At 44.9% G+C, this 20238-nt stretch overlaps 2 protein-coding genes across 5 annotated transcripts; one reads left to right on the top strand and one right to left on the bottom strand.

Annotated features, from left to right (window-relative positions):
• Window positions 1–719: 719 nt before the first annotated feature.
• On the bottom strand, window positions 720–8816 carry LOC105192269 (KH domain-containing, RNA-binding, signal transduction-associated protein 3). 4 transcript variants are annotated; one of them, XR_003113834.1, is made up of 12 exons: window positions 8329–8381; window positions 7897–8145; window positions 7536–7657; window positions 7246–7362; window positions 6849–7164; window positions 6572–6686; window positions 6368–6487; window positions 5981–6081; window positions 4972–5068; window positions 4734–4867; window positions 1255–1356; window positions 720–1088 (listed from the first exon to the last, which is right to left on the bottom strand). XR_003113834.1 is itself a non-coding variant. In XM_011156287.3 (12 exons), exons 3-11 carry the CDS (start codon window positions 8102–8104, stop codon window positions 4777–4779), a joined length of 1287 nt encoding a protein of 428 aa, XP_011154589.1. In that variant the 5' UTR covers window positions 8105–8145; window positions 8463–8538; window positions 8618–8816; the 3' UTR covers window positions 4249–4464; window positions 4734–4776. The 4 variants fall into 4 exon arrangements, 3 of the variants coding, with proteins under 3 accessions (XP_011154589.1, XP_025160528.1, XP_011154591.1); XM_011156287.3 differs by lacking the exons at window positions 720–1088; window positions 1255–1356; window positions 8329–8381 and adding exons at window positions 4249–4464; window positions 8463–8538; window positions 8618–8816; XM_025304743.1 differs by lacking the exons at window positions 720–1088; window positions 1255–1356 and adding an exon at window positions 4249–4464.
• Window positions 8817–9577: 761 nt separating this feature from the next.
• Window positions 9578–18943, top strand: BckdhB (Branched chain keto acid dehydrogenase E1 subunit beta). The gene is made up of 8 exons (XM_011156285.3): window positions 9578–9731; window positions 10199–10276; window positions 10492–10694; window positions 10938–11093; window positions 11634–11805; window positions 12795–12940; window positions 16038–16124; window positions 16767–18943. The coding sequence occupies exons 1-8, from the start codon at window positions 9578–9580 to the stop codon at window positions 16905–16907; spliced, it is 1137 nt and encodes a 378-aa protein (XP_011154587.1). The 3' UTR covers window positions 16908–18943.
• Window positions 18944–20238: the final 1295 nt, after the last annotated feature.

The raw sequence follows: 20238 nt of genomic DNA, 5'->3' as shown, positions 1-20238 counted from the left end.
TTACAGATGCGTATTCATTCAGACCGTTATTTGGTTGTTTGTGGCAGTTTTCTTATACAAAATAATGTATCAAATAGTTTGGGTTGAGTTGACGAATAATCGAGGATTCGTGAAACTATAATTATCAAATGATAACGGACTATGAACGCCGGCTAAACTAAACTTCGACTCGGGTATTTCTTTATTCTCGGTACAAACGGCTGTAAAATAAATAATTTGGCACACCTTGAGAACATACGACGTCGTTTCCCGTGGCTCGCTGTCCTGGCATCCTGCCTAGGCTGCTCCATTGTAGCACCGACACTCGCGTACACACGATTCGATCGAAAGTAAGTCGTGTTGAATAACGCAAACGCCGACGAGAGTCTTATAAAGTATTTGGAGGACCGACGAAATGTTTCGATCACCCGGGCAGAATGAAAAAGAACGTTTCAATGCGCGCCACTCGCCGGCCGGGAACACATTAAACGCCTGGAAAAGCGCGCGACGTACGAAGGTATGTTTGACCGCTCTGAAGGTCGAGCAAATCTTGATTGCGTGTTTGCGCGGCGTTCGACAACGAGCGACGTTTATTGACAGCAGGGAATAAGTTTACACTTTTTGCTTCGTTTTTGTTTCGATAGTTCCGCGAACGTTGTGTTCGCTTCTCTTCCACACTCGGTACATTATATTCTATGATTTGCGGATTTCTTATTTTAAATGATACTTTCAGGGAAATATTCTCTCTCTTAATTGCCTTTATTAATCGATCTGAGATCAACATCGGTCATAATATAAAGTTGACCTAAGCTGGTCGTCAATCACGAAATTCGATTCGATTTCCGGTGCTTTTTTTCGACAATAAACCGGCCGCTTTTTATACGATCATAGTGTACGAATGCTGTGAGAACGATTGTTGTAGAAAACGACGATTGTTACTTGATCGACGAATAATTCGATTCTATCGAATAAAATAAAGTCAAACTTCACATGCAGTGATCGAGTCTTTTGATCGATCCCGACATACCAGAAATATTTGCCGAGGATAGATGCGTGTTGTGTGCTTCCATTTTCCCATAAGAAACGCTACTGGTATATTTCATTAAATCCTACAAATATTATTCAGATTATTATTCTCGAGTGTCTCTTATCTCCTATTCTTATAAGCAGATCAACAAAAATTTTTCTTAACACAAAGCAAATAGTTCAATTATACGCCAGTCCCACACATTTTGTAGCGAATAATTGCGAATAAAATGTAAAGAGTGTACTCACATCAATTCACGGCATTTGAAAATCCGTTGATCGGAAGTACCAAATATATTTCATGCCACAAAGAGCGCGATTCCCACGCGATCTTCTCGACCCTTTACCCACCTAAGTGAAATACATGAACATCAATATTAGAACAAGACGGGAGGATGTACGATCTTTCCATGTTCGCGAGCGAACTGGGTAACTTTGGAACTTAGAATTAACTCTCGGCTCTCCACATCGAATATACCTTTCTCTCTTCTCTTCTCTTCACGTACTTGATATGATATATTCTCGATACGTGCTTGACGTGTATTTAACACGTTAATGATTTAACGATTTAACATGTAAAACTTACTGATTTTATCACTTGCAATTAATAATCTGATTTATTAGTGATTATACAAGTATTTTACATAGTTTAACTTCTTATGCCATAATATCGTGTGAGACACATGTGTGTGAAGTTGGCCCCGCACTTTTCGAATTTTGTATTTTTTTCGAATTGTGCTGCATTGTGCTACGTTTATGCCGTATTATTGCACCGCAATTCGCAACTACAGTGATCTGAAAATTATTTCTAAAAATTACTTTCTTTGAATGCTCGTACTGCGAAAACCAGCGAAAAGTATCTGAGGATATTTTGCAATTGGAAGAAGTTGTTGGGTTTGACTAGCACAATCCGGCACAACTTTCGAAATTTCGAAAATGTGAAAAATTTTTGTAAACTTTCTTTGCAATCTGAGTAGTTTTCGATACATCTCTAAGTGGTTTCTTATTGTACTCGATTAGCGCACAACTTGCAGACCTGCGATAAATGCATCGTAGAAAAAGTTATTTGTTAATTTATATTTTAACTTTAACATTTTTTCTCTACTGAACGAAAGGAGATATCCAGTTTCTTCAAACGGCACAAATTAGTAGGAATTCACAAACAAAAACTGGGTTCATTCGGACAAAAGTGCGAGGCTGACAAATTTTTGTTGTTACTTTTTTTCTCAAATGTTATTGAAGTTATCGGTCTCGCGTTTGCGACGCAAATGCGAGCACAAACATAGCACAATACGGCACAATAAAGAAAAACTCAAAATTCGTAAAGTGCGGAGCCAACTTCACACGCGTATGAGACACGTGATATGCTTTGTGAGCCAAACATAAGAAACCACGTGTCAGGCTTGCGATACGTATATCGGACCATAAAGAAATATAAGAAGCACGAGTAAGATCGTCATATGTTTCGCTGGTCAAACATAAGAAACACAAGATCTCGTGGTTCAATTTTTACGTGTACGCGTCTGTTCTGCGTTGTTCTGCGTCTGCGATTTGCGTTTTGCAACTTATGATTTATATAGACCTATGAGCATTACAGATGCAGCTTTATCACCGAGTTTGACGTGTGTTGTACTAAATCATAGTGCAAGGGGTTAAATGGCTCTTGTAAGAAGAAAATTCAACACAAAGAAGAATGACAAACACAAGCCCTAGAGAACGAAAAGTGGAGAGAGATTCCTGCAAGATTTAGCCACGAAACGCAAAACTATATATCGTGCGCAAAGATATGTACATATTTTTCTTTTGTTTAAGATTGTTGAAGAGACTTGGCGCATTTGGTGGTCGGGGAGTTTTATTTCAATGTATTTTTCAATATAAAATGCTTCCTCTGTTATTACGTCATATTTATTTCAATTTATGATAGTTACAAAGTGTACAGAATGAATGTATTATTATTTTAACGACAGATTTGTTTAGAGATCATATTCAATGTTTTTGTTTACGTATTTGAAATTATCAGTTACACTTCGATTTGTCATGAATCAGAGCAGTCTACATTACATAATTAATATCTCTTTACGCGTGTAAATCTACATATTATGCATTTTATGATTGGGACTGACTATGCATATTAAATAAATAACATAGCGTCGTATTAGAGTGACTTTCATAAACTTATAATTTTGATTTATGAGTTTATAAATTTAATTAGCACTGTGTGATTCATTTTACTTATTTAGTTTATTCTATTTATGACACTATAATATTTTATTGAATATATCTCAACATATACGAATTTCAAAAGCTACATGCTTTCAAAACACAAATAAATGAGTAGCTTGGTCAAAGATTTCGTAGAATTTTACCGTGTGTCTTATTCAGCTCGATCAACACAGATATACGAAGGAATTAAGTACATACTACGACTTTTTAGGAATATATGTATGCGATTAATAAATGTAATCAGATACAAGACACAATCTTGTAGCTGTCATTTCACCTTTACGCGATGTTAATCGCTTGTCTCAACGTTTTATGCATTTTATGCGATCCTCTTGATCCTTTACTTCCTTGTCAATAGTTTAATCCTTCCTTGGTCAGAAATTTTAGGAAGGGAATTCCGGGAAAGGGGATTAATGATTTTCCAGAAAATTAATCATTGTAACTTGGGTAATTTGGGTCATTTAATATCGTTAATGGGGTAAAAGTTTAAATCGATTAAAAATTTCCAACGGAATAAATTTTTATGCGAGGTTAGGTGCATGTAGTAGTAATTACTATAGTGGTAATAGTATTATAGTATAAATATACACACATATATATATATATATATATAGTATATATATATATATACTACATACACGAAGGTATCAGATAATTAACACAATACTGTTTGCGAGCAGATAGAGTACGTTGAATTTATCGAGAACATGTTACACCGTTTTGCAATTTCCGGAGTAGCTATCAAAAAGTTGAAGAAAAATTGAAAGATTATCAAAAAGGAAGTTAAAGAAAATCGGCTGTTAAATCGGCAGTTACGTATGCCGTAAGATCGTAGAATTATCTGTTAGAAGCGTACTTAACCTGTTCCAATATTTATGATCGAGCTGAATAAGAACTATACACTGGAATTCAGCAATAAAATAAAATTATCCATTTATTAATGTTGGCTTTCAAAAAGACGCGTAGCTTACAAATTCATTCGTTCAGCGCGTAGTCATGTCTACAGTACTGCTTCTATTGTTTTCTTCCACTTCCGGCGCTCATGCATTCGTCAATCTTAATCAATTTTGTCAATAACTATCATAATTAAATTGTGCAACACAGCATTTGCATGTTCTACTTGCTCACGTATACGATGTCGTGTTGATTATCAGACCCACCCAGTATAACAAATACACCCATTTTAATTTTATGAGTCAGTTTCTGTTTATTCTTTCAGCGTCCGCGAGAATTCATCTGAAAATCATTGAGTTTATATATACACAAAAGAAAAAACCGAGGAGGATAATAAAATCAAGATGATTGATTTCCGCAACCAAAGAAAGAAAAGAGAGAAAGAATGGGAATGATTGAATGAATGATCCTCGCGAAGAGGAGAAATTGAATGAAAGACGGATCTTCCGAATAGATTTTTTTCAGCGTAAGAGAATGGAACGCCTCTGCTGATTTTGTACTTGCTCCAAATCATCAAGATAGAGAAAGTGATAATATTTGCGCGTCGTTACCGTTTTAATCATCGTGTTAGTCCCCGTGCCTCTCTGCAACTGTTTACGGACGATTTCTTTCGTTTACCGGTTTCTGCATCGTGGGCATCATAGGCCGCCGTGCATTAGGAGGATTACTCGCCGACGGATTAGTGCTATGAAATAATAATGTTTCAGAAAAAGAAAATATTTAGAGGAACATGTGGATGATTAATAACAAGATATAAATTTAACGGATGATTTTTGTATAGGTGTTTACTTGGAAGGGCGAGTATACGGGGCGGTGCGGTAGCGCGAGGTAGTGCCCGACGTCGTTGTGGTCTTGTACGATTTCCATGCGCGGCTCGATGATTCTTCTGCGAATTGCATGGATTGATACGTTTTAATTATTTGGATTACGGACACCACACGATAATCGTTAATAGACTATGTGCTAATGTCTACGGGCGGCTCGTCGTTTTCCACAGATCTTTACCTATGTAACAATGCTCGTGAGTCGAAATTACGAGAGCGGCGAGAAATCGGGCGATAAAACAATGCGGCACCGCATTTTCGAAAATATCGCCTCCGTCGTCGCGAGGAGCTCAATCGCATGCACGAGCGTCGCTCGGCAATCGCCGCTGGTGGGGCGTATTCCCCTCTTTCACATGTCATTAGATTTTATAATAGTTTGATCAGTCTGTGTGTTTTATATTATTATTAATGACTAAACATTTCTGGCCAACCAGTAAGAATAACGGGCCAATAAGAGTCTAGTTATGGGATATCTCGCGTTATTATTATTATCTTATGTTCGATTTCTCGCGTCACGGCCATTAAAGAATTGTTTGATATTCTTCTTGCACGCGGAATCAAGCTAAACATTTAATTAAAATGAGTTGAGTAATTTTAGTTCTCGATGCATTTTCATGCATGACACATTTAAATATTTTCATTTTACATATATACATGGACATTGTTTGTATTTGTTTTTTATTAAAATGATACCTGCCCTGTGTGATCTCAATGATTTAATTTTTTTACGGAAATTACACAAGAAATTGTTTTCATAAAATTCTCCAAAGTTTATGCCTCCGAGCAAGTTTCCAAGCTTCCAAGCATACTTGTGGAAAATATTAATATCACAAATCTATCTGTTTAGACATTTGCAGAAGTTATTAGCCCAATTCATTGTTATTAAAAATGGGATTTAAAAAAGTTGTTTAATATGAGTTTTAACTTAATTCATATTAGTCGATCAAATATAATAAAAACATTTAGTACTTTACCTGGATAGTCTGAAGATTCGTAATAATCATGTGAAGAATGTGGTCCAGAATCATCTTCATATTCATAAGTAGTGTATCTTGAAGAGGAATACATGTCGTCTCTGTTAAGAAAAGACAAAAGTATCCGACACTTAGCGGTAGTAATTGTATAACATGACTGATACATCATTGCAAAATAGGAACTTTATTATCATGAACATAGAATGATATCCAAATGAAAGTAAGTCTAAATAATGCATCTTTACGAAAAAAGAGAGATTTATGCGAAATACGAACGGCAATTAGTAGTGCAAAGTTTAAATTAATTTAAATGCTTTGTTGTATGTTTTCTTTCACAACATTAAAAGTTTCTTTCAAAACATTAATTATAAATGCTTTGAAACATACCCAGAGTTTGATGAATAATGACGATCACCATATCGAGTAGTGCTAGTCGAACTTGTATGGTAATCATAATCATGATGCGATCCTACACGATTGCTTGGCGGAGGAGTTGGAGTTTCATAACTGTAACGATGAAGAATACTCGATGCACTATTTGACTTACCTCAACAAGCATGTGGTATATACTCCTAAGGAATGCAAGCTCACCCGTAACTCTGATCCATAGCAGCTCTCGCGCGATCCAAGATGGAAAACACTTTTGTTTTAGGTGGCACAGGCCGAGAGAGTGGGCCTCGATTTGCAGGTGGTGGAGGAAGAATGGCTGAAAAATCAAATTGACAGATGTCCTTTAATTACCATGAAATAGATGAAAATCTTATCTTTATCTCTTGGATATTCTCATTCATATTCTGTAAAAGCTGGCAATTTTTTCTTTACATCCTCATACTTGGCATCGTATTCTTAATGTAGACATGCAACCAACCTCTAGATGTCCTAGGTAATGTTGGCCTAGTAGTAGGTCTTATTATGCCACCAGTAGCAGGTGCTGAAGGCCCCCTCATAGCTGGTCTACGTTCGTCTGTAGTTGACTCATCGGACATACTCATCTCCATCTCTCGCATCTGTTCTTGACGTATATTGTCATTATTATCGGGAATCAAGTACTTGCGTACCTCAGCAAGTGCAAAAGCGATACGAGCATAGGCTTCCGCTGGTGGTGCGAGTGCAGTGATCTCCACATGCAGATCATCAGTAAGATGTGCATACTTTGGATCCAAGGAAGAACGACGTTCCTCTTCCTAAGATGAAGAATGGGCAAGACATTCATTTTATATGTAGAATGAAATAACATACTAAGATAAAAACAAGACACATCCTACCTTTTGTCTGTCTCTCATTGAGCCTCTACCTAATACTGCCATCTTGCACATAGTTTCCTCTTGCAAACGTTTCATAGAGTTACCTTTTGGACCCAACAATTTCCCGACAAAGTTAAACTAAACAAGCAAATTGCATAGCTGAAATATCTCAAAAATGTTTACGATCATTTGTATGATATCAAATAAATAAGCAGAATTGGCAAAAAGTTACTTTGCACAGGCACCTCGTTAAAAATATAATTTGTGATAATAAGTAATAATGTAACGTTTATGCAAATAAATTATCTTACCTTGGGGTGTTCACGAATAGGTACCAAAACCTTGACAGAGACGCGAACGGGTTTTTCACGGTAAATATCCACATATTTCGAATCCCTCAGTGGCTTGCCGATAGCTTGTATCTTTTGGATCTCTATAAGAAACAATATCCAATATTACAGCAAAGCATTCAGATTGCCACCTTAAACTTTAACTAAACACACGCGCACACATCTTTATTGTTATTCAAATGTTTCGTCACAAGAAAGATTCCGAGTCCGTCGAAGTTCGGCAGAACAGTGATTCGCGAGAGATCAATGTGTCTGCCGGATTCGGAGAACTCATTTCACGAAACGGTGACAACAAAAAACCGGCAGGCTCGTCTTTACTCACCTAAGTCCAGCAGCCGAGTCGCATGGGGCAGTTTCTGATTGATCTCGATCTTTTCCTGAAGCAGCTCGCGCACAAGCTCGCTGGCTTTATCAATCTGATGCTCCTTATCCTGGTCCTTGTCCAGCGGAAGTCTGACTAAAGACTTATCTTCATCGTCTCTCTGATATTTGTAATCACCGTTACTCGATCTATCACTCATGTTTGCCATTAATCCAGGATCAACCAGTGGAAGGCCAGGAGGGTGTAGCCCTGCTCAACGAGAAAACAATTGAATTTGAGTTGCTTGTTCTCCCCGATCCGGGAGAACGCGTCTTGCTCTCACGAGTCCGTAATGGCAGATCCTGTCCCGCGGCCACAGGAGCCGCGTTTCCGTGCTGGCAGAACAGAGTCTGCCGCAACGTCCGTTACATCGATTCGCGTGCGGGACGCTACCTAGATGCACGCAGCTTCTCCGAGAAGCTCGTAACGACATTCTTCCCTGGCGGCTGATCGGTCGGTAAAATAAATAATTTTGCGACATTGACATTGTTGAGAGAAAATAAAAGAAGAAATTCAAGTCCGCTGACCTTTTTCAAAGCCGCTTCAAGTGTGCAAACACCGTACTCGTCGAGTACTTCATACGGAAGCCCGGCCGCCTGCGATCTGCAGTAGAAACAAAACAGAATAAAGTGAAAATAAAACAATAACAATAATAAAGAAGTCAAAAGCAACAAAACGATACCGTTAAATGCGCTCAAGCGTAAAAGTCCGCTACGTTTACGTCAGCAAGCTTCTAAATTCGCAACTTTGGCGAATATGATTACGCCAGCCGTCGTTTCGCGATCATCGAAATGCCATTGATCAAGTTCAATGGAGAGAATAGGCGAGCAAAGTGACTCGATAAGCGTAAAACGATTCAGCAAGTGATGCGACACGTGACAGAATGGCGCAGATTACCGCGTTCTGCTCCCACTCTTGTTTGTCCGGCCGACGACGCGCGTTCGGAAAGACACACGCAGGAAAGACACACGCAGTTCTCGCTCGCGTGCGCGATATCGAGGTGTGTTGTAACTGCCGGCCCGACGCCGGTCAATTGCTCGTTTGGGGTCGTGCGTCTGTCAACGGCCATGTGTAGGTGATCGAGTGTCGAATCAACGAACGAATTCGTCCTTCGAACCCTTGGAAGCTTCGACGAACGCAGCAGCAGGCGTTCTACTCTCTCTCTCCTCGGCTCACAACTAGTGCAATTACTCGATTGGAAAGCTCTAACGCTGGGTTATATAATATACTAGTTTCTCATTCCGAGCGTAAAAAGCGCAATCTGGTTCAGCCGGGGAGAAGAAATCTGTGACCTTCGAAGTGCTGGCTGGAACTTAGCGAGTCGGAAATTTAGAAAATCCCGCCAATTCGAGGCGAACGTTGGCAGTACAAATGGCGGTCGCTCGCTGAACGCGTGCTGGAACGTTCACTCGTTCGTTGCGCAAGCGTTGCCTTTCCCGAGGTCGACGTTGCTTGAAATTTACGAAATTCCGCTTGAGGTCGCGCGAAAGGCCGTTCGCCCTTCTCCGCGCGCCGGTCGCCTGCTCACATTGTGTGTAAATTGAGATAAGAGCGGAAACGCAAATTGGCAAACGCCAATCTACACGTATAACGTGATCACGTGACACCTGGTCCGAGCAGTGGCGCGCTTCCACGCAGGACGATGCTCGGCAAACTAAGCGTGCGGCTCGTGCGAAACGCCGCGTGCGGCGGAGGAAAGCAGCTGTTGAGTCGCGTCGCCGCTCCCGCCATCGAATTCAAACATGTCAGGGCGGCGCACTTTACCTACTTTCCGAGCGAGAGGCCGAATAACACCGGTAATCACGATTGCGATCCTCGGATCGCGTCAATATGGCCGACACGACTTCTTCTATTCATTTGTTCTATTCATTTGCGAGAAACGAACAGATTCAAGTGATTCACGAGGTAGCAAAACGAAAACATCAGTAGAAAAACGGCCGATTATCGTAATTGTCTTGATTAAACGAAATTATAGAAATCACTCGGACGATCGTTCAAAGATCCAACCCGATGTTGCGTCGCGCGTTTGTTTCGCGCGATTGAGTTCGAGTTTCATACATGTCAATTATTTCTACGATAATTACTCCTATTGTTACATGCAACTCTATTATTTTTATCTCCTTGGTATTTTTGCAATAATTCTTTCGATTACTAATGTTGACTCGTGTTGGCGTTTGTGAATATTGAAAATGTCAAAATAGTGCTCCCCGCCAGACGCGAATATATCGAAATTTCTCAATAATTTCAACACTTGTATTTTCAGGTGAGACTCAAAAGCTGAATATGTTTCAAGCCATAAATGAAGGGCTCACCGTCGCAATGGAGAACAATCCGCGCACTGGCAAGTGTTCGATTTTACAGAATTACATTAGGAGCTTGGATAGACACGCATAATTTGCGCAAATTACTTCGATTTTAATTTCTCGTTTCACCCCAAAACACCGCGTTAATTTTTTTCATTTGTTATACAAAGATGAATCCAAATCGTGTTTGTATCTTTCATGAGAAATAGTCTCGAGATTCTAGATAGCTAATCGTTTCTTATAAAACTTTTAGTGATATTCGGCGAGGACGTAGCGTTCGGAGGTGTTTTCCGTTGCACCATGAACCTGAAGAAACACTTCGGCGGTGATCGTGTCTTCAATACGCCTCTCTGCGAGCAGGGGATAGTCGGTTTTGGAATCGGCTTAGCCAACGCTGGAGTGTCGGCGATCGCCGAAATCCAATTCGCGGACTACATATTTCCAGCCTTCGATCAGGTGTTGCTCGAAACAATTTTCTCCTATCCTATATAAATCTTCGATTTGTCGCTTAAGAGCGCCTTAAGCCACACAAATGTACGATAAATTAGAAAAGATGTACTCTTGCTCGAAGATAAAGAAAACGTCAAAACGTGTTTGCGTGAAATATAATCGATTATTGATCGTTCAGAGCGCAACGCGATAATTCGTTTCAAGTTGATCCAACGATACTATGCAGACACACATTTGTTGTATCCACAGTTGGTAAACGAAGCGGCCAAGATGCGATATCGAAGCGGCAACATGTTCGACTGCGGCAAACTTACGGTCCGTGCACCCTGCGGAGCGGTCGGCCACGGCGGTCTTTATCATTCCCAAAGTCCAGAGGCTTACTTCGCGCACACTCCTGGCCTGAAGGTCAACCAATATATTCCAATATTCTAACGCACCAATATTCTAACGCGAGTAACAGCGAGTAAAGCGTTTCCCCTCTTCGGAGATGATGAGATACAATTAAATTCGATTGTTACTTAAAGTGTCCTTCAAGTCGGGAAGAGCAGCGTACGGTCGATGCTACTAGATTTCCACCATCAAGGACACCCTTCGTGCCTTCGCTGTGTGTTCCGCGCCGGTTCTCAACTTTCTTCAACAAATTCCATGAATATTGTACGACGTATACACTCTACGTATGCATGAAGAAAGTTTCGCCGGCGCGCACTAATGCCCGACCGTCGCTGCTATCGTACATCGCGCGATTACGAGAGGGATGCGTAATATCGCGCCGACGGAGTCGATCAATTTCACGCGCGCGTTTTAAGGCCGTCGGAGAATCGCAGCCGCCGATTACCGACCGGCGGCGCGGCGGCTTATCCGCGTGCGGTGCGGTGAGCGAGGTGAACGAGGAAATCGTCAGGACCAATTATGCGTTTCTCACAGGAGTACCCGCTTCTTTTTCAGATCGTCGTGCCTCGCGGAGCGATGCACGCGAAAGGTTTGCTGTTGAGCTGCATAGAAGAGCCGGATCCGTGTATTATGTTTGAACCCAAGATTCTCTACCGCAAGGCGGTCGACGATGTGCCCGTGGGTCACTACAAGATCGAAATCGGCAAGGCTGAGGTCGTGAGGAAAGGTAACAGCCGTCGTTTTACGGCGTTCAAGCCTGGGGCTCGGTCTCGTCTTTGGGACAAGGCTGGAGAAGCTGCTTTTTAAGAGTAACTCGCCATCTGTCAGAAGACAACACTCAGCTCGCTTAGTCATTAGAGAGAAAAGAAAAGAATAACTCATCAGAGTTACAGTCATTTTGATAAACAACAACTTGTTATCGTTACTCAGGAAGTAAAGAATTCTTACAGCATATTCCTCATTGTTACGCGTCAAATATATGTCAGAGTTACCGTTGTTGACAAAAGAAAAAAAGGAGAGAGAAACGTAATGTTGACGGAGCGAAATGACTCGCAACGTTATGATGACGTTGCATGCAACGCGTTACTTCCCAACCCCGGTTTGGTAGCGATCATCGACGTTCGTGACATTTACATCGATCGGTGAGCAATAACATCGCTTGAAAAGCGATGCTGCTCGGATCGCACGACGACGGTCTTATAATTCACGTTGCCAAACGCGCGAACCAGACTGAAACGCGGAAACGATCGCGCGCCGCGATTTGATTAACATTTGCCGTAAGATCATCCTTCGAAAATGTTCTTCCCATAAGCCGGCCGTATCTATCTCTTTCCCTCTTTCTCTCCCGTCTCTGTCCAGCATCTGCTCTCGCGCAACGCGCATTCTCCCAAGGAGAAAAGAAGGCACGTAAAGGACATTATTTCAAGTCGCAGAAAGTAACGATTCGCGCCATCGGCGCGCATACGCGCGCATCGAGCCTCCGCGAATATAATTTACCGAGTGTAACCGTCTCCTTCCATTATCCAATCGCCGGAGCAGCGGCACTCTCGCCGATGACCGGTCCTGAAACAGGATACGCCAGAAGGAACGCGCGCACATACGCGATCGTTCGCGCGCGCGCGAGAACTCTGTGTTGTGCAAGGTGGAACGATTATTATGCGACTATGCGCGCTCGCACATTTTGTACCTACGTACTTTGTTTCGTTTGTCACGTAGGTGACGCGGTCACACTCGTGGGCTGGGGCACTCAGGTGCACGTCCTGCTGGAGGTGGCCGACCTGGTGCGGGAGAAGCTCGGCGTATCCTGCGAAGTGATAGACCTCGTCTCCATTCTACCTTGGGACGCGGAACTCGTCTGCAAGGTGGGCAATCTCATTTCTCCGTCGTTATTATGATATTTTCCTTGAGACTAAGACATCGCGCTCGCGGCCGCTCAAGGCAGCTTTCTCGTTCTCCATCGCGATAACGCGCGCGCGCGCGCGCGCGCGCTCTCTCTCTCGCTCGTGAAACCCATCGCGATTGGGAACATAATGTCGCGCATCGACGTACGTGTGGAATCGAAGGTTCTCGGGAGAAATGTGGGAATCTGGAAGATTCGCTCCGCTCTCAATCGCGCTCGGATCGCGCGCGATCGGATCTTTTCTTTATTTTATAAATAATTAATTGATAAAAGTTAATTGATAAAAATTAATCGGCTAAAATCCGAGAGGGGCCATCTTCGCAGATACGTGATATCGCTCACTAGCTATCGATATATCACAGATATATTCGATTCGATTGAAAAAAAAAAACACTCGACTCTAAATTCAGAGCAAATTCCAGTATCTCGAGCGAGATAAGTTACCGATATAACGATTCTGAAAAATACGCGCTCAGCTGTCCCCTCAGCGGAAAGAAACGTCTTTCTCCATGCGCGGATAGATGACCGTGCTCGATTCCGAAATCGCGTGGACAAAAATCGTCGCCACGATCGAGACGAGACGAGACGCGCGTTTCGACGATCGCCAAGATTGCCGATCACGTCGCCCACGCTGGCGCGGGGAGGCGTTCTCGCGAGAGTCGCGGAATGTCGGGCGACGCGAAAGAAAGAGAGAGAGAGAGAGAGAGAGAGAGAGAGAGAGAGAGAGAGAGAGAGAGAGAGAGAGAGAGAGAGAGAGGGAGGGAGACGATCGCGGGGATTCTCGCTCGTCCGATATCGCGGTGCGATCCTACAGCGACGGTAAAACGCGCCGCATCGGCGATGAAGAAGCGGATGTTGTGTCGCGGCGACGCGTCCAACAGCGGGATGAAAAGTGGTCGTGAGCGAACGAAGCGAGCGACTCGCGCATGCCCCCCTCGGGTTACGATAGTACGGATTTCCATAGACGCTAATATCGCGCTGATTTATGCTAATCGATCTCCGGTCGCTTAATGATATGCCGATCGTACAGTACGCGCTCACGGTTTACAAACCGCTGATATTATATAGCGGTGCGCACGAGCGTGTATGTGTGTGTGTGTGTGTGTGTGTGTGTGTGTGTGTGTGTGTGTGTACCTATGCACCGTACACGACGAGGTAAGCGTAATTGGAAACCCGTTTCGCCGCAATTTCGATACAGTCGCGGATTCGCCGTCTTGTCTACTCGCCGCCGATGTCTGCCTGTTGCTTGCCTGCCTGCAAAACTCCGCGCGCGCGCACGCGCGCGGTTTCGTAACGAGACCAAACCGCTCGAACGAAATTCTGATACATCGCCTCGGTGAGAGAGATCGTTGTAACTCGCGCGAAGAGGCTGACGGGACTCGTTGATTGCGCCGTTCGGAAGAAGCGGGCTGCCTGGTAAATACACGGGCGGTGCGGCGCGGCGGACGCGCGAGCGTTTTGATCACGGGTGCTTATTACGCGGCGGATTGTCAACTGAGAGACACGAGAGAGACGTGTCACGGTTCTATTTTTGACACGAATGCTCGTACTCGGGACGATTTTCCATCAGGGTCCTCCTCGTTCTTTCTCCGTCTCGCTATTCTCGAATCGGGGAAGTAAAAGTTATTTGAGAAGCAAAGTTACTTAATTAGGAAAGAGAGAGAGAGGCTCTGCCGACGGTCAATCGAGTGATAGGCACAAAGGGCCTTTAAGAGCCTATAAATCGACAGATGCTGATTTTTCTCCTTTCGAAATCGAGAAATCGCCTCGCCGAGGGGGCAATAGTCCGAGTGTGTGACGCGGCGCCTGTTAAAAGGTTAATTGTCGCGCGGACATACGTCGCGGAATATCATAAATATCAATCGGATAAGCGCGCTGGAAGCGTACTGTTGAAATTTCCTGGCGGTGAAATCTCACTCGAAACGAATGAAAATCCGCTCGAGGGGCTCGACAGTCGCACGCTTACTCGAAGCGAAAATATCGCCGCTCGGAGTCGTAAGAGAGTGAACGTTTCGCTCGGACTCGGAGTGGATTGCCGATCCGTACGAATGGGATTTTTCGAACGTACAAGTGAGATATAATATCGAGAATTCGACGTAAGACCTAAATTACAGATAGCAGAGTTCGATCAAGGCGAATGCGTTTCCGCGCGAGACTCCGAGCGCTCCGAGCGTCGAATTCGCTCTCTGCGCTTTCGAGTGCGAGCGTTCACTCGCGGATCCGCGATATATTCAGAGCGGAGGATTCATTCGCTCGGTACGAGCGGAAAGTTGCTCGAAAAGAAAAAAGACAATGGGAAGGAAAAAGGAAAAATGGAAAATTTGTATCTTAACTAATATTTTACCTAAATCTTAACCGTATCAGGATTTCGTATCAGGATTACGTCGTTATACCATTCTCAAGTAATGTAAACACCAAACCAAATTGCACCCTTTGCGTATATTATGAATAAATAAAATAAGAAATAAAATAAAAATTCGAGTTGGCGACTTCCGAGTGAAATTTCACCCCGGCAAATCTAGGGAAGCCCCGGCTTCGGCCGACGGAAGACCGCGGTGACTCCGCCGAGTTCGCGAGGCGCGAGGTGCGCTGCGAGTGGAAAATGTCAACGCTGCACGTGAACCCATATTCGACGCGCGGCGTTTCCCGCGACCAGTCGCGCCCGCTTATCTGGTTACCTTTGTCAACGGATTTACAACAACGAGGCGCACAAGGTGCCGCTCGGCGGCAGCCGTTCCCGCCCGGTCCGTATTTCCGTCGTCGTCGGTCTCACGTGTAGCCTGCATTTGATAGCCGTTACAAAACGGCTCGTGCCGCTCGGCGGCCGGTGCGTTAATGCGACGCGGCCACTTAGCCATCGGGGGCCGCCGCGCGCGCGCGCGCGTATACATACGAGTTATTATTACACCGCGACACAATATAGGACGAGACGTAAATCACCGCGCGAATTGATCTCGCCACGACCGGCCGACTGATAAATTACACCGAGCGCGAAATACGTACGTGCCATGTATGTGTGTATATATATATATATATATATATGTATATGTGTGTTGCAGTCGGCGAGGAAAACTGGACGCGTCGTCATCGCCCACGAAGCGCCGATGACGAACGGATTCGGGGCAGAGATCGCCGCGACCGTGCAGGTAAGGCGAGCTGTTTCTCCTCTCTTTCCTCATCCCCTTTTCATCGGCTCGCTCGCGGATTCGCGGACCCAACAATACCGGCCGGAGGAGACCGGCCGGTTTGCGCAACCGTGAATAGAAAGTGCCGCCGGTCTATAAAGGCATCCGTAACGCAATCACGCCAGATGCATGCACACACGCGGAACCCATTGTGCGACGATGCGCGGACCGACGTTGCCTCGGAAGAGTCCTCGGCGAGGTGCCGGCCGAGACACGCCGTGCCGCGCCGCGCCGCGCCGCGCCGCGCCGCGCCGCGACTAATGCCTAACACGTTGTCGCGCGAGATGCTAATATTCCGCGCGCACAGGGCGCGCAAGGTGCTATAAACCGAAGTCGAAACCGGTTCCGAATGCGTGTCCGATTAATCGCTTGTTTCTCGAATTTATCGACCGATTAATTGCCGGTGATTAATCGCCGAGCCGAGACGACGCGACGGTGGGACAGTTCCAAAGGAAGAAGAGAGAACGAACCAGCCGAGAGATGATCGAAAGCCCGAGCGCGTTCACGTTCCCTGTGTTGCACGAGCGAACTAATCGCATGAGCTAATCAACGCGCACACGTAAAGTATCTCCGATACTCATATCGCGAAACCGGCGAAAACAGGCGGAGTGCTTCTTGTACTTGGAGGCGCCGGTTCAAAGGGTCACCGGATGGGACTGTCCTTTCCCGCACGTCTTCGAGCCGTTTTACCTGCCGGACAAGTGGCGTTGCTTCGCTGCCGTTCGGGGTATTCTTAAGTACTGAAGTTACGGCGAAGGGATTAGCAACGGCGGCAGCAACGGCGGCGGCAACAGCAGCAGCTACGATGGAGGAAGAAAACCTGTTGTCTACACACGAGAAAGCGCGCAGCGCTTTTTCCGCGTTATTAATTTCTTTTTTTATACTCGCCGTGTACGCGTCGCGTTTCCTTTACGACCAAGCGCATCCTCTCGCGCGAGATACAAACGCCGGAGGGAGCGCATGTAATCGTTAATTGAACGTTCTTGTGAATTATGCGATGGAATTAATTAACGGTCTGCATATTTACACGCCACTCGTACGAATAAAACGCTTCGCATTAAGAAGGCGTCGTGTGAATCCCCGATCGCGCGTCTGTCTCTGCGACAGTTGTCTTTATTATCCAAATTAATTATCTTAATTATCTGGATTATCCGAAAATGCAAAAGTAAAGTGACCTTTAAAGAATCGCACGAGCGCGGTTATCGGCAGAATTATTTGTTGAACAATAATTTTAATCGGGCAAAAATACAAGAGCGAGATGACGCCCGAAAAATCAGTGTCTCGAGAGAGAGAGAGAGAGAGAGAGAACGGTTGTATCTAAATATTTTGTCAACAGTCATGTCAGATATCCTCGACGCAAGGCTGTGTCGCCATAATAACATGAATTTTTCATCGTTAATAAATAAGCGAGGGAATTTGAATCCGGGTGGTTTGCCTAGCGCGCGCACACACACACGCGCTCGCACGCGTGCAGAACCGCGTCCCTGACCCGGTTCATCGTGCAGCCCACATAAATCCTTTCCTGTCTAAATTAATAACATGAAAGATGATACAAATCGTCGCCGACGGCGATACCGTGGCCGCTCGACGTAGATGACGTCGGGACGGACAGGTTCACAGTCCAGGATGGATCGCCTGGGTGTCTTTCTTCTCTCTTTTTGTTTCGCCGATAATCTGGGTCAAGTCCTTCTTCAATAATAAAACTGCGCGCCCCTGTGGCAATGTAATATCTCAATCAAGGTTTCAGACGCAGCTGCTGTCCTTTCCAGTTTGAACCTTTAGAGACCGCGGTGTTCCGCTTGTCAGCGGGATGTGAGTTTTCAATCGAGCTCGCGGATGATGAAGATGCGCGCCTGCGCGAGGCTCGAGCTAAGATTGAGCCTCGGCTCTGAAATATACGAGCGAATACATTAAATGCAAATGCGACAAGTGTGCAAACACCACCGTTACACGGGCGTTACACGTTTTCTCACTAATATATGTGAACGTGAGATTGACGTCTCTGCGCTTCTGAGATATTTTGTAATTTGAACCGAGTCGTGGTGAGACGACATCGAGCTCGCGAGAGGAGCGAAGCGAAGTCACTTGGAACTTGATTATCGGATCGACGGAAGAGAACAGAGTCGAGGAAATGAAGGAAGTGCACGCCGGCGTAACCGGCGCGCGCTCCTGACATATTTTGTAATTTGAAAGGGAAACCACATTCTTTCACTGTGTATTATGATACGGGAAAGTTGGCAACGCGCACGTACACGCACACAGTCGCAGGACACAGCTGGTGCACACTTACGGAGTGCAATGCGGGAGGGAGGGGGGGGGAGAGAGAGAGAGAGAGATAAAGATAGAAGAAAACAGCTGATGGGGAGGGAGAGACTCGCGGCGGTGGAAAAGAGACGGCCCAGTCGCCGCGAAGTGTAGCCTACATCGAAGGTCGACAAGTTATTCTTTTATTAGTCGCTTTTTGCGAGAATAGAGCAACGGCTCTTGCACATGTTAACATATGGCGCCGATGCGCTCGTCGATACCGGCACCCGAGGGATTTTCACCCGCCACGATCCAACATCGATCGTGAAGCGGTGCTCTCCCCGAAGTACGAGTTGCCGAAAGCATCCTGCTGCCAACGACTGTTCTACGTCGAAGTGACAGGTGCGGTAGACTTTGTGGAAAGAGATGAGAATATCGCGCGGTAGATTATCCCCGATCCCTTTACATGTAGGAATTGTTTAATGCGAATATTTTGTTGTGTTCATCAATTAACAGATTAAAATGCGTGGAAAAGAGGCGACGTGTTTTCTCGTTCCCTTCTGACTGAGAACTCGAGAGCGACCGAGCGCCGCGTTGCGTTTTCGAGCGGATAGCGACCGAGATAGCGGTGTTACCGATTTGTCGTTGTCCCCCGCGATTTCGTACGATTCGCACCTCGCGCCGTCGCGAAGAATTATAGCGTCACGCACAATAATATCGTTCCGTTTTACTCCGGCTTATCCGTCCGTCTCGAATGCGTCGGCAGGAAACATGCGTGCGTGCGGATTAGCCAAAACAATTTGCGTTCCGAGATTAGCCGAGTGTGTGTTATCGCGTCCGTGAATCCCGTGAACCGCGGTTAAACCCCCAGAGAAACATGTGACACATGACTTCCTCCGAAATTATTCACAAATCCTGTTTACAACCGCGGACTTCGGGCCACTTCGTTTGCACGATCGCGCGCGATCTCGTTGCGTCAATGCGCGTCACACCCTTGCGCCATATGTCAATGTCGCGCGAATGTCGAAGAAAGTATCTCGAATTAAGCAGCCGACCCCGCTGCTTATCTCGACTCGCAATTTCACGCCAGGTGTAACCCGTGAGATAATTTATTTTACGCAACGACGAAACTTCTCAACTGGCCCGTAACGCGCTTATTGACAATTTCGAAATTTACAGCTGCGTTTTTATCTTATCTAAAATAATGTTTGCCTGCGGAGGTTAAACGGATTAAATTACGCTAAACATTGAGAGAGAGAGAGAGAGAGAGAGAGAAAGAGAGCAAAAGAGAACGAGAGTGGAGAGACCGTCAACAAGCGCGCGGAGGGAGAACGCTGCTGCGCGGCTCTTTGGCGACCGACGATTTCCTATATCGCGAGCGACCACGACGTTCATTACCGACGCGAGTTCGTGCGTGCGCGGGAATTTTCCGTGGGAAACGTCAAGTTAAATAGCCGGCGCACAGGCTATTAACCGCTCGATAATTAGGCAGAGATTAGCCCACAAAAGACGCGGTGCGCAGCGCCGCGCCCGTTTCCCGTGTCGAGACGATCCCGCCGCGCTTTGACGAACCGATCTCTCTCTCTCTCTCTCTCTCTCTCTCTCTCTCTCTCTCTCTCTCTCTCTCTCTCTCCCTTCATCTGAATTTGCCAGATTTTGTCATCTCAATATCCGGCGCTGTCCGGCTAAAATGGAAAACATCATCCAGATGATTAAATTTGTCTCTTATCTATCGGTACAATCTTCACAAACTGTACACATCTGTACACATTTCCAGTACTCTTTCGAAAGCCCATCGAAATTTTTCAATTCTCAAATCTGGCAACCCTAT

Source organism: Harpegnathos saltator, unplaced genomic scaffold (assembly GCF_003227715.2).
Source record: "Harpegnathos saltator strain DR-91 unplaced genomic scaffold, Hsal_v8.6 scaffold119, whole genome shotgun sequence".
Lineage (NCBI taxonomy): Eukaryota > Metazoa > Arthropoda > Insecta > Hymenoptera > Formicidae > Harpegnathos > Harpegnathos saltator.
The sequence above is the reverse complement of the archived record's forward strand: the minus strand, read 5'-3'. Positions and strand labels throughout refer to the sequence as shown.